At 40.5% G+C, this 18,333-nt stretch overlaps 1 protein-coding gene across 2 annotated transcripts in view; it reads left to right on the top strand.

Moving 5' to 3' along the window:
• Positions 1-18,333, top strand: part of CUL5 (cullin 5) — a 96,522-nt gene that overhangs the window by 19,044 nt on the left and 59,145 nt on the right. The window contains exons 1-2 of one of the 2 annotated variants that reach the window (XM_078432704.2): positions 65-87; positions 1,998-2,107. In XM_078432704.2, the coding sequence (XP_078288830.1) occupies positions 2,037-2,107 (71 nt within the window). In that variant the 5' untranslated portion in view covers positions 65-87; positions 1,998-2,036. Of the gene's footprint in view, positions 1-64; positions 88-1,997; positions 2,108-18,333 lie in introns of those variants that run through there. The other variant, XM_078432703.2, reaches the window with a different exon arrangement.

The following is an 18,333-nucleotide window of genomic DNA, read 5'->3' as shown; positions in this document are numbered from 1 at the left end:
ACCACATGCTTAGAAACCTCTCCTGGGTTATAATTTCAGGGAATTTGCGGGTCCCATGCCATCAGTCTGGAACCTTATCTGCTATAAGTGAGCGTCATCTTCAGCAACGTTATATATAGTGAAAGCAATCATGAATTTCATAGGTGTGTTTGTAAATGTTTCATAGGCATGTTCGAAAATTGGTGACTTTTGTGGAAATTTATTGGTGAAAGCAAGTCCCGTGGCCCCAATTACCTTGAAAAGGAATAGTAGTAATTGACTAAACACATACAGTCTCTCTGTCTTGTTAGTAATGTAATGAATTGATGACCGTTTTTAATATTGAGCTACTTCCACATTCGTGGGATAAACCACGCGTGATTATGAAGTGCCATTCTTTTGACATGCCACTTCCTTAACTTGCTAATGTTTAAGATTTTGGCATCTACGTTCTCATTACATCTGTATACAGTTTCTATTTCTTGTGCTCTTCTCAGCAGTTCGCGGTCAAGTATTTTGTTAGCATTAAAAAAGGAGTGGGGTATTTTTCTCTTGTCGTTTTTTTTTTCTTTCAGTTTTCACAGTTTATGTAGATTTTCATTACACTTTTTGTGGGCAGTTCAGGGCAACTATGAAATTAGAAGGCTCAGTCTCCCCACACAAGACCACCCTCACTTCTGATACCAGCTACAAGTTTGGAGGGTTCCCCAAACCATCCTGAGGTTCAGTAGTTAATTAGACTCATAGATCCTGATATGGTTTATTATGAGAAAGGATACAGATAAGATCTGCCAAAGAAGGAGACACATAGGGCAGAGTCTAGGAGAGTTCCAGACAAGGAGCTTTCCTCTTCCTCTCCACTGTAGTCAGATCACCTCTCTATCTTGGCCTTGATGTGTGACGGTGTGTGTTGGGTCCTGCTAGCTGTGGTGGCCCTCTCGAACAGATGGGGGCCCCCAAATGGGGGGTGACAATCAGGTGGAAGCCAGTGGTGTGGGCGATGAAAGGATTCACCCAAGGCAGCAGCAAGGAGATAGAAGTTCATTGAATGAATTGCAAGGGAGTGGCAGGCAGGACAGCCGAGGAGAGACTGTCTGCTACGAGGCAGTGGATGAAGGCTATTCTTAAAGAAGAAAGGTGAGGCGGTATGGGGACACAACGAATTTCCCCTTTGTTGGTAACTGTGCCTGGTTGTAAGTAGCCCATTGGTCAGTTAGGGCTTATGGATAGTTAGAGGTGGGTCACCTCGTGGGTCTGTCGGTATTCAGTCAGGGGATTGCTGTGGGCCCTTTACTTTTTAAAAGAGGCCTCCACACTAGCCAGGGAAGCTCATCCAACCTTTAGTCTCCAGAGTTTTTTGTTTTTATTTTTTAATTTTTATTTTTAAGTACTCTCTACACCAAACTTGGGGGTCAAACTCACAACCCTGAGATCAAGAATCGCATGTTGCGCCCACTGAGCCAGTCAGCACCCCTAATGTCCACAGTTTTTATTGGGGCGACATTATGTAGGCACGACTGACTGATTACTTGTGAATCATCTCGGTCTCCATTTTGGTTAACCCAAAACCACCTCCCATAGTTACGCTGGTGTTTCTGGATTGGTCAGCCCCCACCCTAAGGACTCCATAGGTGTGGCCAGCGCCCTCCCTGAATCACGTTTGTTAGATTGTCCAGTTTGTCCCAAGGTTACCAGGTGAACAAAAACTCTCTTATCAGATGTACATTCTAACAGCCCACAGATTAACTACCAGAAGTCAAGGACAAAGGTCAGAAGTTGTCCTTGGGCAAGGCGAAATTCTTTCCACGTTTGTACAATTAGTTTTCTTTTTTGTGGTGTCTTCCTGCGATTCTCTGAAACCAGATTAACTTTCTAGGGATTCCATTATAGAAAACGATTCTTTTACATGTCCAGCCTTGTGTTTCTCTAGCTAACTCTAAAAGACAAAAATAATGGACACTTCTGATTTAACTGCATTTAAATTAAACTGTTTATCTTTTTTTTTTTTTTTTTTAAAGAATAAAGGTTCACTTCAGTTTGAAGACAAATGGGATTTCATGCGTCCAATTGTTCTGAAGCTTTTACGCCAGGAATCTGTTACAAAACAGCAGTGGTTTGATCTGTTTTCGTAAGTAATCCATTCACTCTAACTTTTTGCTAAAGTAAAGGAAATTTTGGTGATGCGTTTGTATATTCAAATGGAATGCTGACTCTAGACTGGACTGTTTACTCGTTTACAATTATTACTCGTCCAAGCCCTCATCTCCATTCAGTGATTTGCCGGGAGGATTCAGTCGTACTCGCAGCTGTGGTTTATTACAGCAAAAGGATACAAAGCAAAATCGGTACAAAGAAAGGCACAGAGAGTAAAGCCTGGGGAACGACGGGCACAGGCTTCCAAGAGTACTTGTGAAATCACACAGGACACACTTCACTTCTCCAGCGACAGGATTGACACCATGTGTGATATGTTGTTTAATTGAGACGCTCTTGGAGACCCCGTCCTGAGAGTTTTCATTAGGGGCTGGTCACAAAGGTAGCCTCTGCTTGATACGTACCCAGATTCCAGATGCTCAGAGAGAGCGGGTGTTCAGTGTAAACCATGGAGTTTGTACGTATTTTGTACGTTTAAGGCACCGGGGTCCATTCCTATCATTAGGAGAGTTTTATATCAGTGTAGGAAATTGTTGACCATTTAAATTAATTCTTGGCTTTTGACCGAAAATGTCTTAACAGCAAAACTGTTACCAGTGGGATACCACAGGGCACGGCAAGACCAGACTCTAGTACTGATTTCAGTTATGTGTTTTAGAGGTCCTAGATTTAATGAGTGACAATAAATCCCATCAACCGTGAAGTTTATTTTAGGAAACTAGGTGGTTTTCTCCTTCAGTTTCAATAATGAACCTTTTTTTTTTTTTTTTTTTTTTTAATGTGGCCTGAGCCATCAATTCAGGCCCAGCACACCCCTGGCCTATACGTGGAAGCACACCTGAGAACTGTCCAGAGTCTTAGCAGCGTTATGATCATTACAGTACATCCCCAAAGAAGTGCAGTCTCAGAGGACCTGTGCGGCAACCCAGATACAAGGAGTTTGCAATTGTTAAGGGACTCCAGGCAAGACATACATTAGTCAGGTCGGATGTGATCACCAGCCCCCAGTTTCCCTCGTCCCGGAGGACCTTTGGCTGTAGAGTTCTCAATCCATTTCTGTTAATTCACTTCAGGCCTTGTCTTCAGATGAGGTGCCTAAAGGACATTAGTTCCAGATAGTTTTGTTTATTCATGACACCAACTGATTTGCCTCACTAGTGGATGATGTTTAGATGTGCTCTTTGTGGAGCGTGTAGGAGTTGGGCTGCTCCCTCCTGTCTCTGAGTGTGGTGAAGTTTGACCTCAGGGTACTCACAGCAGTGTGGAAGGCTAATGTCAGGAATTTTAGAATACTTAGGAAAATAAAAAATCAGTAATGTCTTCCTCTTCCCGTGAGCCTTCTCAGGTGCTGGGTTTGGTTTTTTCTCTCTTGTAAAATCACTGTGTCTCACTCAGTAATGAAAACTGCCCCCCCCCCCCCCAGTCAGGTGGATTTGCAAGAGGAGCAAAAGCATTTTTACAGAAAAACAATTTTTACACACCTTAACTAGAAAGATGTATCATTTTTAGGTGTTGGTCTGGATGAAATTCCAAATTTTCAGAAAGTTTTAAAGTTTATGTCACCTCCCATGCCTTTTGTCCCAATCATTTATCTAGTGAGCAGCCTAGAAAAGATCACTTCCTTTCTGGAGACAGCGGCCTTTAGCAACCAAGGTGCCTTACTGAGGTGAGGTGAGTGAAATAGAATCAGGTTATTATTCATCAGTTGTTGAAAACTGCAACAAATCCAGAAAACTGAACACCAGTCAATCACAGTGAGATGACTCTTGCAGCTCTTGGTGGTGACCACAAGTTAGGAGTGCAGTTAGTCTCTGTATCACATGTAAAGCGTCAGCCAGAAGCTTGACTTCAGACGGCTCCATCAGAGAATAAGCCCTTTTCTGTAGGCATCTGCAAGTGATTCAGGTGGTCCAGCCAGAATCCGTGATGCTTTCAGTCTATGGTTCTGCAGAGGGGGTCTGGTATCTGCAGCGGTCCTCATGGCAGACCCCTGCTCGCTGAGTATACGTTGGCTCTTTAGTTCAGTACAGCTTATGCTGAGGTTGAAACAGTCAGAAACAGACAGTATCCAGTTTCAGCTCGGAGACCAGGCAGTTAAGATCTGTGAATTCAGGACTCTAAAAAAGAGAGCAAGTTTTCTTCTGCAGCAGGAAGCCAAGATGCTGCAGGCACACAGTCATGTTCCAAGTCCAAGTGACAAGCAAGACTTTTCTGAGCCTTTTTTATCTTACCAGTCTTGGAGTCCAAATTGACCCGCTCAGAAATATGCACATCAGGCTGGAAAATCATTAGCCTCTGAGGGTCAGACATCTGATTTCGCCAGAGCTCAGTGGCCACTAAAAACTGCTTTTTAAAACTCCAAAAGTATTTCTGTCTGAAGATTTCCTTTGTTTTCATGTTGTCTTCTCAACATACTAATAGGTAAAAATAATAGTAAATATCACCTGTTACGGAGACTTTTATTCTGTTGCCAATATTCAAACACTTTAAACGCCAGTCACCTCCCCAGCAACTCAAGGCAAGAAAATTGTGTCCGCTAATTTTTAGGGCCAAACTTTCCTGATAGATACAACCCCTCCGCAGTTACAAAAGTACAAGCATATAGCATTTTGCATCTTTTTTGGCCATACATCCAGATATAATAGCTACAAAATACAAAGCCATTTTTTAAACCTCCTCCCCTGACCTCCTGTTCAAACCCCTAGCAGTAACTTTAGCATTTACAGTTGCTGGGAGTTCCTGACAGGAGTGCAAGGGGCCTGGAAGGATTTTGCTTCAGCAATAGCTGTTGGGCTGAAGAAACAGCTGGAGTAGTTTCTTCTCCCTGCAAGCACCCCACCCCCAACGTTTTCTCCCATGGTTTATATAAAGCTTTCTCCAACCCTGGCATCTCATTTAACTCTTTCCTCATGGCTGTGGGGGAAACCAAAATCAACATTTGACATTTTTGGTTCACCCAAAACTCTGGGCCTTTTCTCTTTCCAATTGGAGGCAAGAACAGAAATCACAGGTGTCACCCAGACTGTGCCGTTTCTCCTCTTACTTTATCGGCATGGCCAAAAGCAGCCAGGGGATTGAGCTAGCCAACTCTGCTGGGGTTAGACCTTTCATTTTCAAATTTCCGAGGTAACTCTTTTCTCTTCAAACAGATAGCAGCTCAGCTGCTGTTTCATACCATGGATGATTTCATAGCCCCCCAAACGACAAAACTTCATCATCCCATCACTTCTTCCTTTTACCAGACAGTGCTGTCACCGTGTTTCAGTGAGTCACAGCGGTGCTAGTGAATTCCACTTCTGACACCAGTTGTATCAGTTTCAAGACCACCTCGAGGTTCATTGATTGCTTGGAGTACTCCTAGGACTCAGCATATAGTCATCTTCATGGCTCTGATTTATTACGGTAAAGGATACAAAGCAAAATGCAACAAAGGTGGGGTGGCAAGTCCAGGGGAAACCAGGTACAAGTTTCCAAGCATCCTCTCCCATTGCAGTTACACAGGAGACACTTCTCCAACAACTAATCGTGACAGCACATGTGAAATTATGTCTACTAGGAAAGCTCATTAAAGACTCAGTGTCCAGGGTTTTTACTGGTCACAATAGCCTCTGCCTGACATGACCTAAAATTCCGGACTCCTAGTTGAAAAGCAAGTGTTCATCATAAATCAGATTGTTTACTGAAACATTAAGGCACCATGAGCCATTCTTATAGGGAAACGGTGAGAACCTTTGCAAAATTCAAGTTCCCAGATAGTAGCCAAGCACCAGCCTTGCAAGCCTATCTTCCTAAGGATAACTGTCTCAGACTTGCTATAATCTTTTTGTGTATGGTCTAGTGAAATACTCTACTAGTGAGTTGTAGGTGTGTGACTGAGTAACCCAAACACATTAAGCTGTTGTGCTCTTTTTCTCTTTATCACATAAGAAAAATTTAATTTCCCTAAATAATGTAGAACTTGTTGCATAATATTAATTAACTTACACGCATGATTCTGCCTTTTGAAAAATTAGAGTTCAGTAAGAAATAGCTAAGCCCTTTAAAAAATTCGTAGCATTCATGTATATTATATATTTTTCTTAAATTATTTGATTAAACTATTTTATGAATAATATGTTGAATGTGGTGGGGTTTTTTTGGTTTTGTTTTGTTTTTGCCAATTTGTGTTGATAATATCATTTATCATGTAGAATAATGCTTGTTTCCTGTGCACTCCTGACCAGGAGAGGGAGCGTAGTGTGATGGTGTCCCTGCTTCAAGTCTGTTTCTAAGCAGAAATCGTCAACACCTTTGTACGTGCCCTAGTTAGTGGTCTCATCACGTCATTTCTGTAAAATTCCTTGATCTCCTTGAGGTATCTAAGGCAGCTCGATATGTAGTCCTTTTAGGTTAAAGACTTCTTGTATGTATATCTTACATGCCATCACCAAAATTGCAAGACCTACATTAATTAAAACCTTTCAGATTTTAGCCTGTTTGATCACGAGTTAATAATTAGACTGCTTATATCTTTCTAAATTTGAGGCACTAAAATATTGTATTATTTTTAAAGTACATTGGCTATTCCATTTTTTCTCATATATCCTTGTTTCTCAGTAAGAGCACTGTTGGCATTTTAAGTGGTTAAACAAGATTGTGCTGCATATTGCAGGATGTTTATCACCTGTGGCCTTCACCTTCATCACCTCTAGTAGTGGACACTCCCTGTGTACTTTCCTCCCTACTTCTCATTAATGAAACCAAAGAAAAGCTCTCAGATTTTTCCCCATGAGCCTCTGTGAGGACGGTACCTCCCTTGGTTAATAACTGCTGCTGTTCTATATACATACTTGGTTTGACTCTGGTTTGTGAAGTCGATGCCAGAATTAAATAATAAATTACTTTGAGCTTGGGATGCTTCATTTTAAAGAAGATTTATCTTTATTATAAGTTATTTTAAAATGTATTTTTATTGTTCGTAAGTTGGTTTCTATTTTTGTTTTTAAAGTTTATTTTGATTTGAATCTGAGAGGGGGGCCACACACAAGCAGGGGAGGGGCAGAGAGAGAGGGAGGGAGAATCCCAAGTAGGTTCCACACTGTCAGCGTAGAGCCTGACGTGGGGCTTGAACCCATGAACCATGAGATCATGAGCTGAGACGAAACCAAGAGTCAGATGCTCACCTGGCTGAGCCACCCAGGTGCCCCCCCCCCGCCCAAGTTGGTTTTTGACGCCACTTTCTCCTCTCTTGTCTGCCTCATCTCTGTCATGTAAGCTGACTTTTTGTTGTGCACCTCTTAAATTTTGGTTTCCTCCAGAGTTTCATTTCTTTTTATTCCTTTAACTGAGTTCTCATATCTGCAAAAGCAATCTAGATTATTCTCGTGACATGAACTTCCAGACTCAAATGGTCTGTTTTTTCCTCTATGTGTCTGGTCTCTTAAGTTCTGTAAATACTCCAAATTTAGAATGATAAAAATGTGTTATTCATAGTTTCAAACCGAACATGTAGAAGCTACCATCAGCTTTCTGTTTTTTAATTCCCTCATATTCAGTTGATTACTGGGTTTCATAGATTTTTATTAAATATCTCTTGAATGAAACTTCTTTCCATCCCAGCTTCTTCCCCCTCTCCTCATCTGAATGATTACAATAGTTTTCTGCCTCTCTTTGTTGTATCTCTGTTTATCATTTGTCTCTTGCTGCATAACAAGTTCCTCTAAACTTTAGCATCTGGAAGTAAAAAACACTCTGTCACAGTTTCTGAGGGTCAGGAAGCTGATAGCAGCTTAATTGGGTGGCGAAACTCAGAGTCTCTCTCAGGGTTGCAGTGGAGCTCAGCAGAAGATGTAGGCCTAGACTCAGCTAGGGCTGAGTGAGCTTTCGGGTTTACCTACATGGTTGTTGGCAGGTGTTCAGTTCCTCACCATGTGGGCCCCTCCGTAGGGCAGTTTACAGTGTGGCAGCGTATTTTCCCCAGAGTGAAAGAGGGTCCTCCCAAGGTGGAATTCATGGTGATTATAACATAATTTGGGAAGTGACAAACCGTTACATATGTGCTGTTAATCATGCAAATGCTTGTACATTGTAGGAGGGAACTTACACGGCCATGAATACCAGGAGATGGGGAATCATCAAGGGCCATCTTAGAGGACATAGATGATGCAAGGTTCGGAAAAGAACTCTTAAAAAAAACTCCAGTTTATATCAAAGAGGAAGAAAATGAAAGAGATGCCACTGAAAATGAAAGTCAAGATAAAGAAGAGACCTCTGAAATAAAAAATAAAGAGCTAAAAAATAAAAGACCAAATCAGTGATTTGAAAAATAAAAGCAGAGCTCTCCCCGAATGTAGAGCAAAAACAAAGTATGGAAAATAAAATGGAAATTAAGAAATATGGGGGCACCTGGGTGGCTCAGTCAGTTAAGTGTCTGACTTCAGCTCAAGTCATGATATTGCAGTCTCTGAGTTAGAGCCCCACCTCAGGCTCTGTGCTGACAGTGCAGAGCCTGCTTGAGATTATTTCTCTTTCTCTCTCACTCTGTCCTTCCTGCATTTGCATTTGTGCTCTCTCTAAATAAATAAACATTAAAAAGAAAGAAAGGAAGAAGGTTGATCTAGAATTGGGTAAAGTCATGCCAGGAGAGAATAGAAATAGTAGAGGAGAGGGTATAGTCCAAAAACATAAGAAGAAAATTGAATATTCTTGTCCCTTCCCACCCATCCCCACGAGTCTTTTTTTTTTAATAAAGATGTAACTTTTTTTTTTTTTTTTTTAATGTTCATTTATTTTAGAGACAGAGCCTGAGCAGGGGAGGGGCAGAGAAAGGGAGACGCAGATTCTGAGACAGGCTCCAGGCTCTGAGCTGTCAGCACAGAGCCCAACACTGGGCTCCAGCCCATGAGCTGAGAGATCGTGACCTGAGCCGAAGTCAGACGCTCAACTGACTGAGCCACCCAGGTGCCCCCTGCCCCCCGCCACGAGTTTTAATATTGAAAGTGCTAAAAAAAACATGCCAAGACACATCCTTAAGGAATTTCAGAATTCCAAGGATGAACAAAATAGTCCTACTTTTCTTGGAGTGATGAAGTACAGTTAAGTCTCAAAGCAGGCTATCCCCAGTACTTCTCATTGGTCAAATTGGGTGTAGGAGTCTGATGAAACATTTTCTTTAAATATTTGAAGGGATATTATTCTAAACCTGGTATTCTCTATCTAGTCAAGTGTGTAATCAAGATTAAGGCAAGATAAAAATGTTTCCAGACGGGTAAGTAATTAGAGGATTTAAGGATCCAGCAGATACGAAATACGTACCCTTTCTTCTGTTCCCAGCGTCGGCCATTAAGAAATTGAGCTTTCGTAAACTAAAGAGGAGGTGCTCCTAAACTAGGAATCCTGACCAAAAGATGAATATAAATAGAAAATGACAGACACCATCCATCCAAAACCACAAGAGAGTGGAAACCAAAACATTTTAGCTGATAAAAATTGTTCCACAGAAACTGACTGTGAAGCCGAAGAACACAAACAGCATTCCGAACTGAGTTGGGTATCCGCACATGACCGTTTAGGGTCATTTAAAATATCTTGATTCAGAAACTTACAAGATAAGGAGAGAAATCAATAAAAGGAGGAAGATAAAATGACAGTTGAACTTAAAACCAAATAGAAAAAGTTAAAGTCACATGAGAAGTTGATCATCTCCATAGATGAGGGCATAAAGAAAGAAATGTTTCCAAAAAATGGGAAAAATAAATTCGTCAAGTATTCCAGCAGCAGGCATCATCCCAATAGTGATATGTTGGAAACATTCTACTTAAAATTGGGAATAAAGGGTGCCTGGATGGCTCAATCGGTTAAGCATTTGACTCGATAACTGGCTCAGGTTGCAATCTTGTGGTCGTGAGATCGAGCCGAGTCGGGCTCTGCACTGAGCGTGGGCCTGCTTGAGATTCTCTCTTTCCCTCTGTCTCTTTCTCTGCCTCTCCTCGTGCTTTGTCAAAATAAATAAACATTTTTTTTTTAATTGGGAGTAAGACAAAGAGTCTATTCTCATATTTCATTTTTGTTTCCTCTAGGTTTTGAAATTGGAAATGGCATTATTAATAGCGTATTTATATTGTATGTGTGGATATACCATGTATTTCATCCCTAATCCTATGCATTTTTCTTTAATCTGGTCTTTTTTAAAAAATATTTTATTTATTTTTGAGAGAGAGGCAGAGTGCGAGCAGGGGAGAGGCAGGGATAGAGGGAGACAGAATCTGAAGCAGGCTCCAGGCTGTCAGTCCAGAGCCCAATGTGGGGCTCGAACCCATGAACCTTGAGATCATGACCTGAGCCAAAGGGAGATGCTTAACCAACTAAGCCACCCAGGTGCCCCACTTTTATCTGGTCTTGAGGAGTTGATCCATTTTGTCTTTTCACATAACCACATTTTAAAAATTGTTTTGATAAGATGTATCATATCAAAACAACTTCTGTATTAAGGAGTTTATAGCCTTCATGCATGTGTTAGAAAAAAAGAGGTTGGGAGTCAGTAATCTAACTGCTCATTTCAAGAAATGAGGAAAAGGGGTGCTTGGGTGGCTCGGTTGAGCATCCAACACTCTGTTTTGACTCAGGTCATAATCTCACAGTTTTGTGGGTTCAAGGCCCACATTGGTCTTTGTGCTGGCAGTGCAGAGCCTGCTTGGAATTCTCTCTCTGCCCCTCCCCGGATCACACTGTCTCTGTCTCTCTCAGAATAAATAAACTAAAAAAAAAATTTTTTTTTAATGAGGAAAAAACCCTAGCATGGTAAAACTAAAGGAAGTATAAGGAAGGGAAGACAAAAGCCAAAATTAATGAAATACAAAATAATTGTGTGGTAGTAAAAAGGAAAAGGCAAAAATTAGTTCTTTGGGAAGAAGAATATTCAATTTATTCTCCTTATCACATCCATAATTTGTATCTTGATTAGTATCTTCTTTCTGGTTACTTTGAATTATTTTGGGTTTTTTTCTAGTTTCTTTTCAGATAAATTCTTAGTTCTTTTATCTTTTTATATTTAAAATGAGGGGCGCCTGGGTGGCTCAGTCGGTTGAGCGTCTGACTTCGGCTCAGGTCACGATCTTGCGGTCCGTGAGTTCGAGCCCCACGTCAGGCTCTGGGCTGATGGCCCAGAGCCTGGAGCCTGCTTCCGATTCTGTGTCTCCCTCTCTCTCTGCCCCTCCCCCGTTCATGCTCTGTCTCTCTCTGTCTCAAAAATAAATAAATGTTAAAAAAAAATTTAAAAAAAAAATAAAATGAAAGCATCCAGGGTTATACTTTTTTTAATGCTGCTTTTATTATTACCACAGGCTTTGCAGTTTGAAATGTTTGCGTTTTTATTGCTCTCTTAGTAAGTTAGTAGATTCTTTAGTTAGTAAGTTTTTTTTGTTCTTTAATCCACATATTATGTAAGGACTTACCTTCTGACAATGGAGTTGTTTTTTTTTTTTTTTATCATTTACTTACTTATATATTATGATCAGGAAAATAGCCTGTAAAAATATCTTTATAGGGGCACCTGGGTGGCTCAGTTGGTTAGCGTCCAACTTCAGCTCGGGTCTTGATCTCACGCGGTTCTTGGGTTCAAGCCCCACGTCGGGCTCTGTGCTGACAGCTCAGAGCCAGGAGCCTGCTTCAGATTCTGTGTCTCCCTCTAGCCCTGCCCCTCCCCCACTCATGCTCTGTCTGTCTCTCAAAAATAAATAGTTAAAAAAATTTTTTTAATAAGTATAAATATATTTACAAATTTTATATGCGTGTATATGCTCATAGAAAATAGTATTTTTTTAAGATCTTATTTTTAAGTAATCTGTATAGCCAGTGTGGGGCTTGAACTCACGACCGCAAATTAAGAGTCACCTGCTCCACTGACTAAGCCAACCAGGTGCCCCAAAGAAAGTATCATTTTGATAGTTGTAATAAGAATCTCTAATAAGTCATATTTATTGATTGTATTTTTACATTCCTCTATGTCCTTAATTTTCTTTTGTCTAGATTTTCAGATGTTAAGAGATTTTGTGATAGACACTGCTGATTAGCTGAGGCACCCCCATTCTGTGCCATGTACTGTCCACTTGGCTGCATATTGTAATAGTCACTTCTTCAACTTCCCTTGCTGTTTGGGTCACCATGTGACACAGTTCCAGCAAATAGGTCTACAGGAGGGCTTCTGAGAAAGTTTTTGCTTTTCAGATGAATTAAACTAACGTGCCTGGCACAGTCCTTTTCACAGAAGTAAGAGGCTGCCACGCTAATGTGTCTGAGTAGAAGGAGAAGGAGCCTCTTCTCAGTCTCTGAATGAACCCCAGTAGCTGCCCATCTCTAGACTTCTAGTTATTTAAGAAAAATAACATAATAGTCTGAGCCACTCATAATTGAATTTAATGGTTCAGCTGAATGCCTCCTAACTGGTAGAGGTAAGGATGCTTTAACGTATTGCATTGTATTTGTATCAAGTTCTTAAATTTGTAATTATTTTTGTGTTTAAAGAAAATTTTTTTTTAGTGTCTATTCTTGAGAGAGAGACCGAGCCTTAGTGGGGGAGGGGCAGAGACAGAGGGAGACACAGAATCAGAAGCAGGCTCCAGGCTCCGAGCTGTCAGCACAGAGCCCGACGTGGGGCTCAAACCCATAAATTCTGAGACGATGACCTGAGCTGAAGTCGGACACCCAACCGACTGAGCCACCCAGGTGCCCCTCTATTTTTGTTTTATATTTAGATAAATTTGTTTTGTTTTGTTTTTTGGTCCAAAGAATTGGGTATATCTTGATAAATAATGCTTTTTATCATTATTATATAATGTGTCCTCTCTGTAGTTATTTTAACCTTAAATTCCTCTGTGGATGATACTAGTGTTGCCACCCTGCTTTATTTTATTTGTGTTTCCTAGTACCTTTTTTTTTTTTTTTGGAAATTACATAAACATTACATTATATAAAACCATACCGCTTTAACCAGTTGAGTGGCATTGAGCACGTTCACTGTTGTACAAACATCAACATTATTACCCATTTTTAAAACTTCATGTTCTTTGTCTCTACGGAGCCCATTTTTCTCCTAGTTTGCCTATGCTAGGTACCCCATATAAGTGGAATCACACAATATTTGTCTTTTTGAAGGGCCTACTGTCTTCCAGTGGGATAACTTATTGAGTTCATGTGTAATGTTATAGCTGATATTCTTGTTTTATTGCTTCTCTAACTTTATCACTAATTATTATTCTTACTGCTTCATTTTTTGTTTTCCTTCTTTTTGTTAATCTGAAAATTCATTTCCATTAGTGGTTATATTTCTGTTTCCGGCTCTCAATCAGAAGCATATAGTGTTACTATTAATTAAAAGCAAAATACCTGTTTGTCACACCAGGGTCACATTCTTTCTGTTTTACTTTCTTTGTACCCAAGGAGGTTGAAGCATTTGGAATACTTCTTACCGCTTGATGCTTCTCCTGTCCCTTCTCCCTGTCCCCTTGAAAGCTTTGAAAAACCTTTACTTTGTCCCTCTCCTACTCCCCCGACTCCCTGATTTTCATAATATAATTAAGTAGTTAAGACTTCCCTTACAACATGTCTCTTTTCATTTATTTATTTATTTATTTTTATTTTAGAAAGAGCACAGGTGGGGGAGAGGGACAGAGAGAATCTCAAAAGGTTCCATGGTCAGTGGGGAGCCCAACGCAGGACCCTACCCCACGACCCTTGGATCGTGATGTGAGCCAAAAGCTAGAGGCAGATGTTCAACCAGCACCCAAACATTTTTTTTTAATTTAATTTTTTTTTAATTTACATCCAAATTAGCCATCCAGTTTGAGCCACCCAGGCACCCAAACATTTTTTTTTAATTTAATTTTTTTTTAATTTACATCCAAATTAGTTAGCATATAGTGCAACAATGATTTCAGGAGTAGATTCCTTAATGCCCCTTACCCATTTAGTGCGTACCCCCACCAGTAACCCTCTGTTTGTTCTCCATATTTATGAGTCTTATGTTTTGTCCCCCTCCCTGTTTTTATATTATTTTTGTTTCCCTTCCTTTATGTTCATCTGTTTTCTCTTAAAGTCCTCATATGAGTGAAGTCCTATGATACTTGTCTTTGTCTGACTAATTTTACTTAGCATAATACCCTCCAGTTCCATCCACATAGTTGCAAATGGCAAGATTTCCTTCTTTTTGATTGCCAAGTACTACTCCATTGTGCATATATACCACATTTTCTTTATCTATTCATCCATCGATGGACATTTGGGCTCTTTCCATACTTTGGCTATTGTCGATAGTGCATGGGGGTGCATGTGTCCCTTCGAAACAGCACACCCGTATCCCTTGGATAAATGCCTAGTAGTGCAATTGCTGGGTCGTAGGGTAGTTCTATTTTTAGTTTTTTGAGGAACCTCCATATTGTTTTCCAGAGTGGCTCTACCAGCTTGCATTCCCACCAGCAGTCCAAAAGAGATCCTCTTTCTCCGCATCCTTGCCAACATCTGTTGTTGCCTGAGTTGTTAATGTTAGCCATTCTGACAAGTGTCAGGTGGTATCTCATTGTGGTTTTGATTTGTATTTCCCTGATGATGAGTGATGTGGAGCATGTTTTCATGTGTCGGTTGGCCATCTGTATGTCTTCCTGGGAGAAGTGTCTGTTCACGTCTTTTGCCCATTTCTTCACTGGATTATTTGTTTTTTGGGTTTTGAGTCTGATAAGTTCTTTATAGATTTTGGATACTAACACTTTATCTGGTACGTTGTTTGCAAATATCTTCTCCCATTCTGTCGGTTGCCTGTTAGTTTTGCTGATTGTTTCCTTCGCTGTGCAGAAGCTTTTTATTTTGATGAGGTCCCAGTAGTTCATTTTTGCTTTTGTTTCCCTTGCCTCCGGAAATGTGTTGAGTAACAAGGTGCTGCAGCCAAGATAAGAGAGGTTTTTACTTGCTTTCTCCTTGAGGATTTTGATGACATCCTGTCTTACGTTGAGGTCTTTCATCCATTTTGAGTTTATTTTTGTGTATGTTGTAAGAAAGTGGTCCAGGTTCATTCTTCTGCATGTCGCTGTCCAGTGTTCCCAGCACCACTTGCTGAAGAGACTGTCTTTAGTCCATTGGATATTCGTTCCTGCTTTGTCAAAGATAAATTGGCCATACGTGTGTGGGTCCATTTGTGGGTTCTCTATTCTGTTCCATTGATCTTCGTGTCTGTTTTTGTGCCAGTACCATACTGTCTTGATGATTACAGCTTTGTAGTATAGCTTGAAGTCCGGGATTGTGATGCCTCCTGCTTTGGTTTTCTTTTTCAAGATTGCTTTGGCTATTCGGGGTCTTTTCTGGTTCCATACAAATTTTAAGATTGTTCTAATTCTGTGAAGAATACTGGTGTTATTTTGATAGGGATTGCATTGAATTTGTAGATTGCTTTGGGTAGTATCGACATTTTAACAATATTTGTTCTTCCTGTCCAGGAGCATGGAATCTTTTTCCATTTTTTGGTGTCTTCTTCAATTTCTTTCATAAGCTTTCTATAGTCTTCAGTGTATAAATTTTTCACCTCTTTGGTTAGATTTATTCCTAGGTATTTTGTGGTTTTTGAGCTCCCAAACATTTTTAAGAGCACTTTGGTTTTATATTCCAAGAGAATGTATTCTTAACCATTCGGATTTAATTTCATACATTTATTGCTGGCCATTACTCCTTCCCTTTTATACTGATGTGCCATTTGATACAACAGATAAACTGCACGAACTAAAACTGCATATTGTCTGTATGGGTAAATAGCAGAAGCAATGTTGAGTACAAAATGATTCCAAAAGATTATTGATACAATTTCCATGAAGGTCAGGAATACTCATAGTCTGTCATAAAACACAAAAAACAGTAAATTCAGGCTTGGTTACTTCTGGGGAGGATAGAAGAGAGTAGGATCTGGGCGAGGAACATAGAGAGCTTTAAGGGTATTATCATAATCCATTCCTCAGGTACATTACATGTTTTTCAAACTGTGTGTTAAAATTGACCTGGAGAGTTGACAGGGTCTTCTGGGTGATGAGGAGTAGTGTTGTGTTTGAATAAGAATGAGCGTATTGTTGACATACTTAGGAGCACCCGGAGGTTGAGAAAAGAGGGCTGATGTGACAAAAGTTAGGAATACCTGGAGGTTGAGAAAAGCGAGCTGGGGAAGATGTGCTAAATCAGTCACAAGTTTAGCTCTTTCTTGGGTAAGATTACTTGGGAGTGACCCAACCCTGCCTTCTTAACCACACCATTCCCTCTTGCCTTATGAGACTCATGCCACATTTTAGCCATTCTAAAATGTACCTAGCACTACTTTGAGTACAGGGATACTAGGGTAGTCCTACTTCAGGGTGGCACAGACTCCTCTGATGGGTGACTTCTGCCTCAGAACTCCCAAACTTTCTTAGAACTGCAAGACAGTCTAAGGCTCTTCCTACCCAACCTTCCTTTCCACCCTTCCCTACAGGGATCAGACTGGCATTGTGGGCTTATCACTTGCCCAGCTTCCTGTAGCACACTTCACATTTTCCCTTGCATATAGTTCCTTCCATAAATCTCTTGCATGTGTAATACCCTCTGCTTCTGGGAAGACCTAAACTAACACGAGTCAGTATGTGTACAGTGCCTGGCACATGGTAAGCAGTCCATGCATGTGAGTTTTGTTACAGTAAATAAAGTAAGAGATGATGGTGGTTTTGACTTTGGTGGTGGTAATAGATGCACATGTCCAAATTGGAGAGATGTTTAGGTGATGGATACAGTAGGACCATGATTGAATGTAGTATGTGGCTGCAAAAGGCTTCATTTGCCCAATTTCTTGCTTACCACTCCCTGCTTGACATGAGAACCACAGTGATTTGGTTAAATTCACTGCAAGCACCACAGTAATCCACAGTTCTGTACTTCTACTGGTACTTGTGTGTGCCATGTCCTTCTCGCACCCCCTTGTACCTTTGCCTGGCAAACTCCTACTTGTTCTTGGAGATTAAGCTCAGGAAACCAACTCTTCCTGGGAGCCTTCCCTTTTCCTTACTACCCCTCTGCCTGTCACTTCTACTCTCCCCCTCTCGTGGGTTCCTGAACTATCTTGGGTTTATATGCACAGTAGTTGCACACATACTGAATTAGAATCAACCTTTTTTTTTTTTTAAGCTTATTTATTTATTTAGAGAGAAAGCGCAGGTGTGCGCATGCGAGCTCGGGGAGGGGCAGGGGGCAGAGAGGTAGGGAGAGAGAGAATCCCAAGCAGGCCCCAAGCTGTCAGAGCAGAGCCCTATATGGGGGTCTATATCACGATCTGTGAGATCTTGACCTGAGCTGAAACCAAGAGTGGACGCTTGACTGACTAAGCCACCCGGGTGCCCCAGAATCAACCTATTTTTGTATCAGTTGATTTTAGCCGGTTGATTTTAGTCATGAGGTGAGATTGTAGAGGGATCAGTTAATCATTTTATAGTTTATTCAAACAGTAGTAGGAAACCATTGGAGGATTTTAAGGGTACAGCTCATATGATGTGATTTGTTTTATGGAGATCACTTTGGCTGCTGTTGGCTGAATGGTTGGTTTGGAGAGGTGCAAGAGTGAATTTGGGGAATGGTTTAGTGTGTGTTCTGGAGCCCAGCTGCCTGTTTCCACTATATACTAGCTGTGTAATTTTGGGAATGTTACGTGACCTTTCTTTGCCACAGTTTCTCCACCTGTGAAATGGTGATAAAAAGAGTATTTCTTTCAGAGTTGCTGTGAAGATTTAAATGAGTAAAAACAGCCTAGAAAAGTAACTGGCACATAGTAAGCAATCAGATTTGCCTATTTTGTTGTTATTTAACAAAGATTTGTATGTTTGCTGCATCCTGGGCAGTGAGCTAGATACCACTATTAAGGTAAAAGCTAAATTTAACAGGTGACAAAGTAAGTTCAAATGAATATGCAGACAGAACATTGTTATATTGATGTTCCTAAGATTCTGTATATAAAGCAAACTATTTGGTCATTGTTACAATATTACAATTCTGGAGATGTCTTACTTTGATTTCTCTGACATTTTTTATAAGAGGGGCTCCATTAGGTACTAAATGAATCACTGGGGAACATTTTTTGATAAAAGAATCCTCGATATAAGATTCTGTCCTTTTGTTATAAGTTTCCCTACTCTACAGCTTGGCAATTAAGAAATTAACTTATTGACAATA

The sequence above is a fragment of the Panthera onca genome, chromosome D1 (genome assembly GCF_046562875.1).
Source record: "Panthera onca isolate mPanOnc1 chromosome D1, mPanOnc1 haplotype 2, whole genome shotgun sequence".
NCBI lineage: Eukaryota > Metazoa > Chordata > Mammalia > Carnivora > Felidae > Panthera > Panthera onca.
The sequence above is the reverse complement of the archived record's forward strand: the minus strand, read 5'-3'. Positions and strand labels throughout refer to the sequence as shown.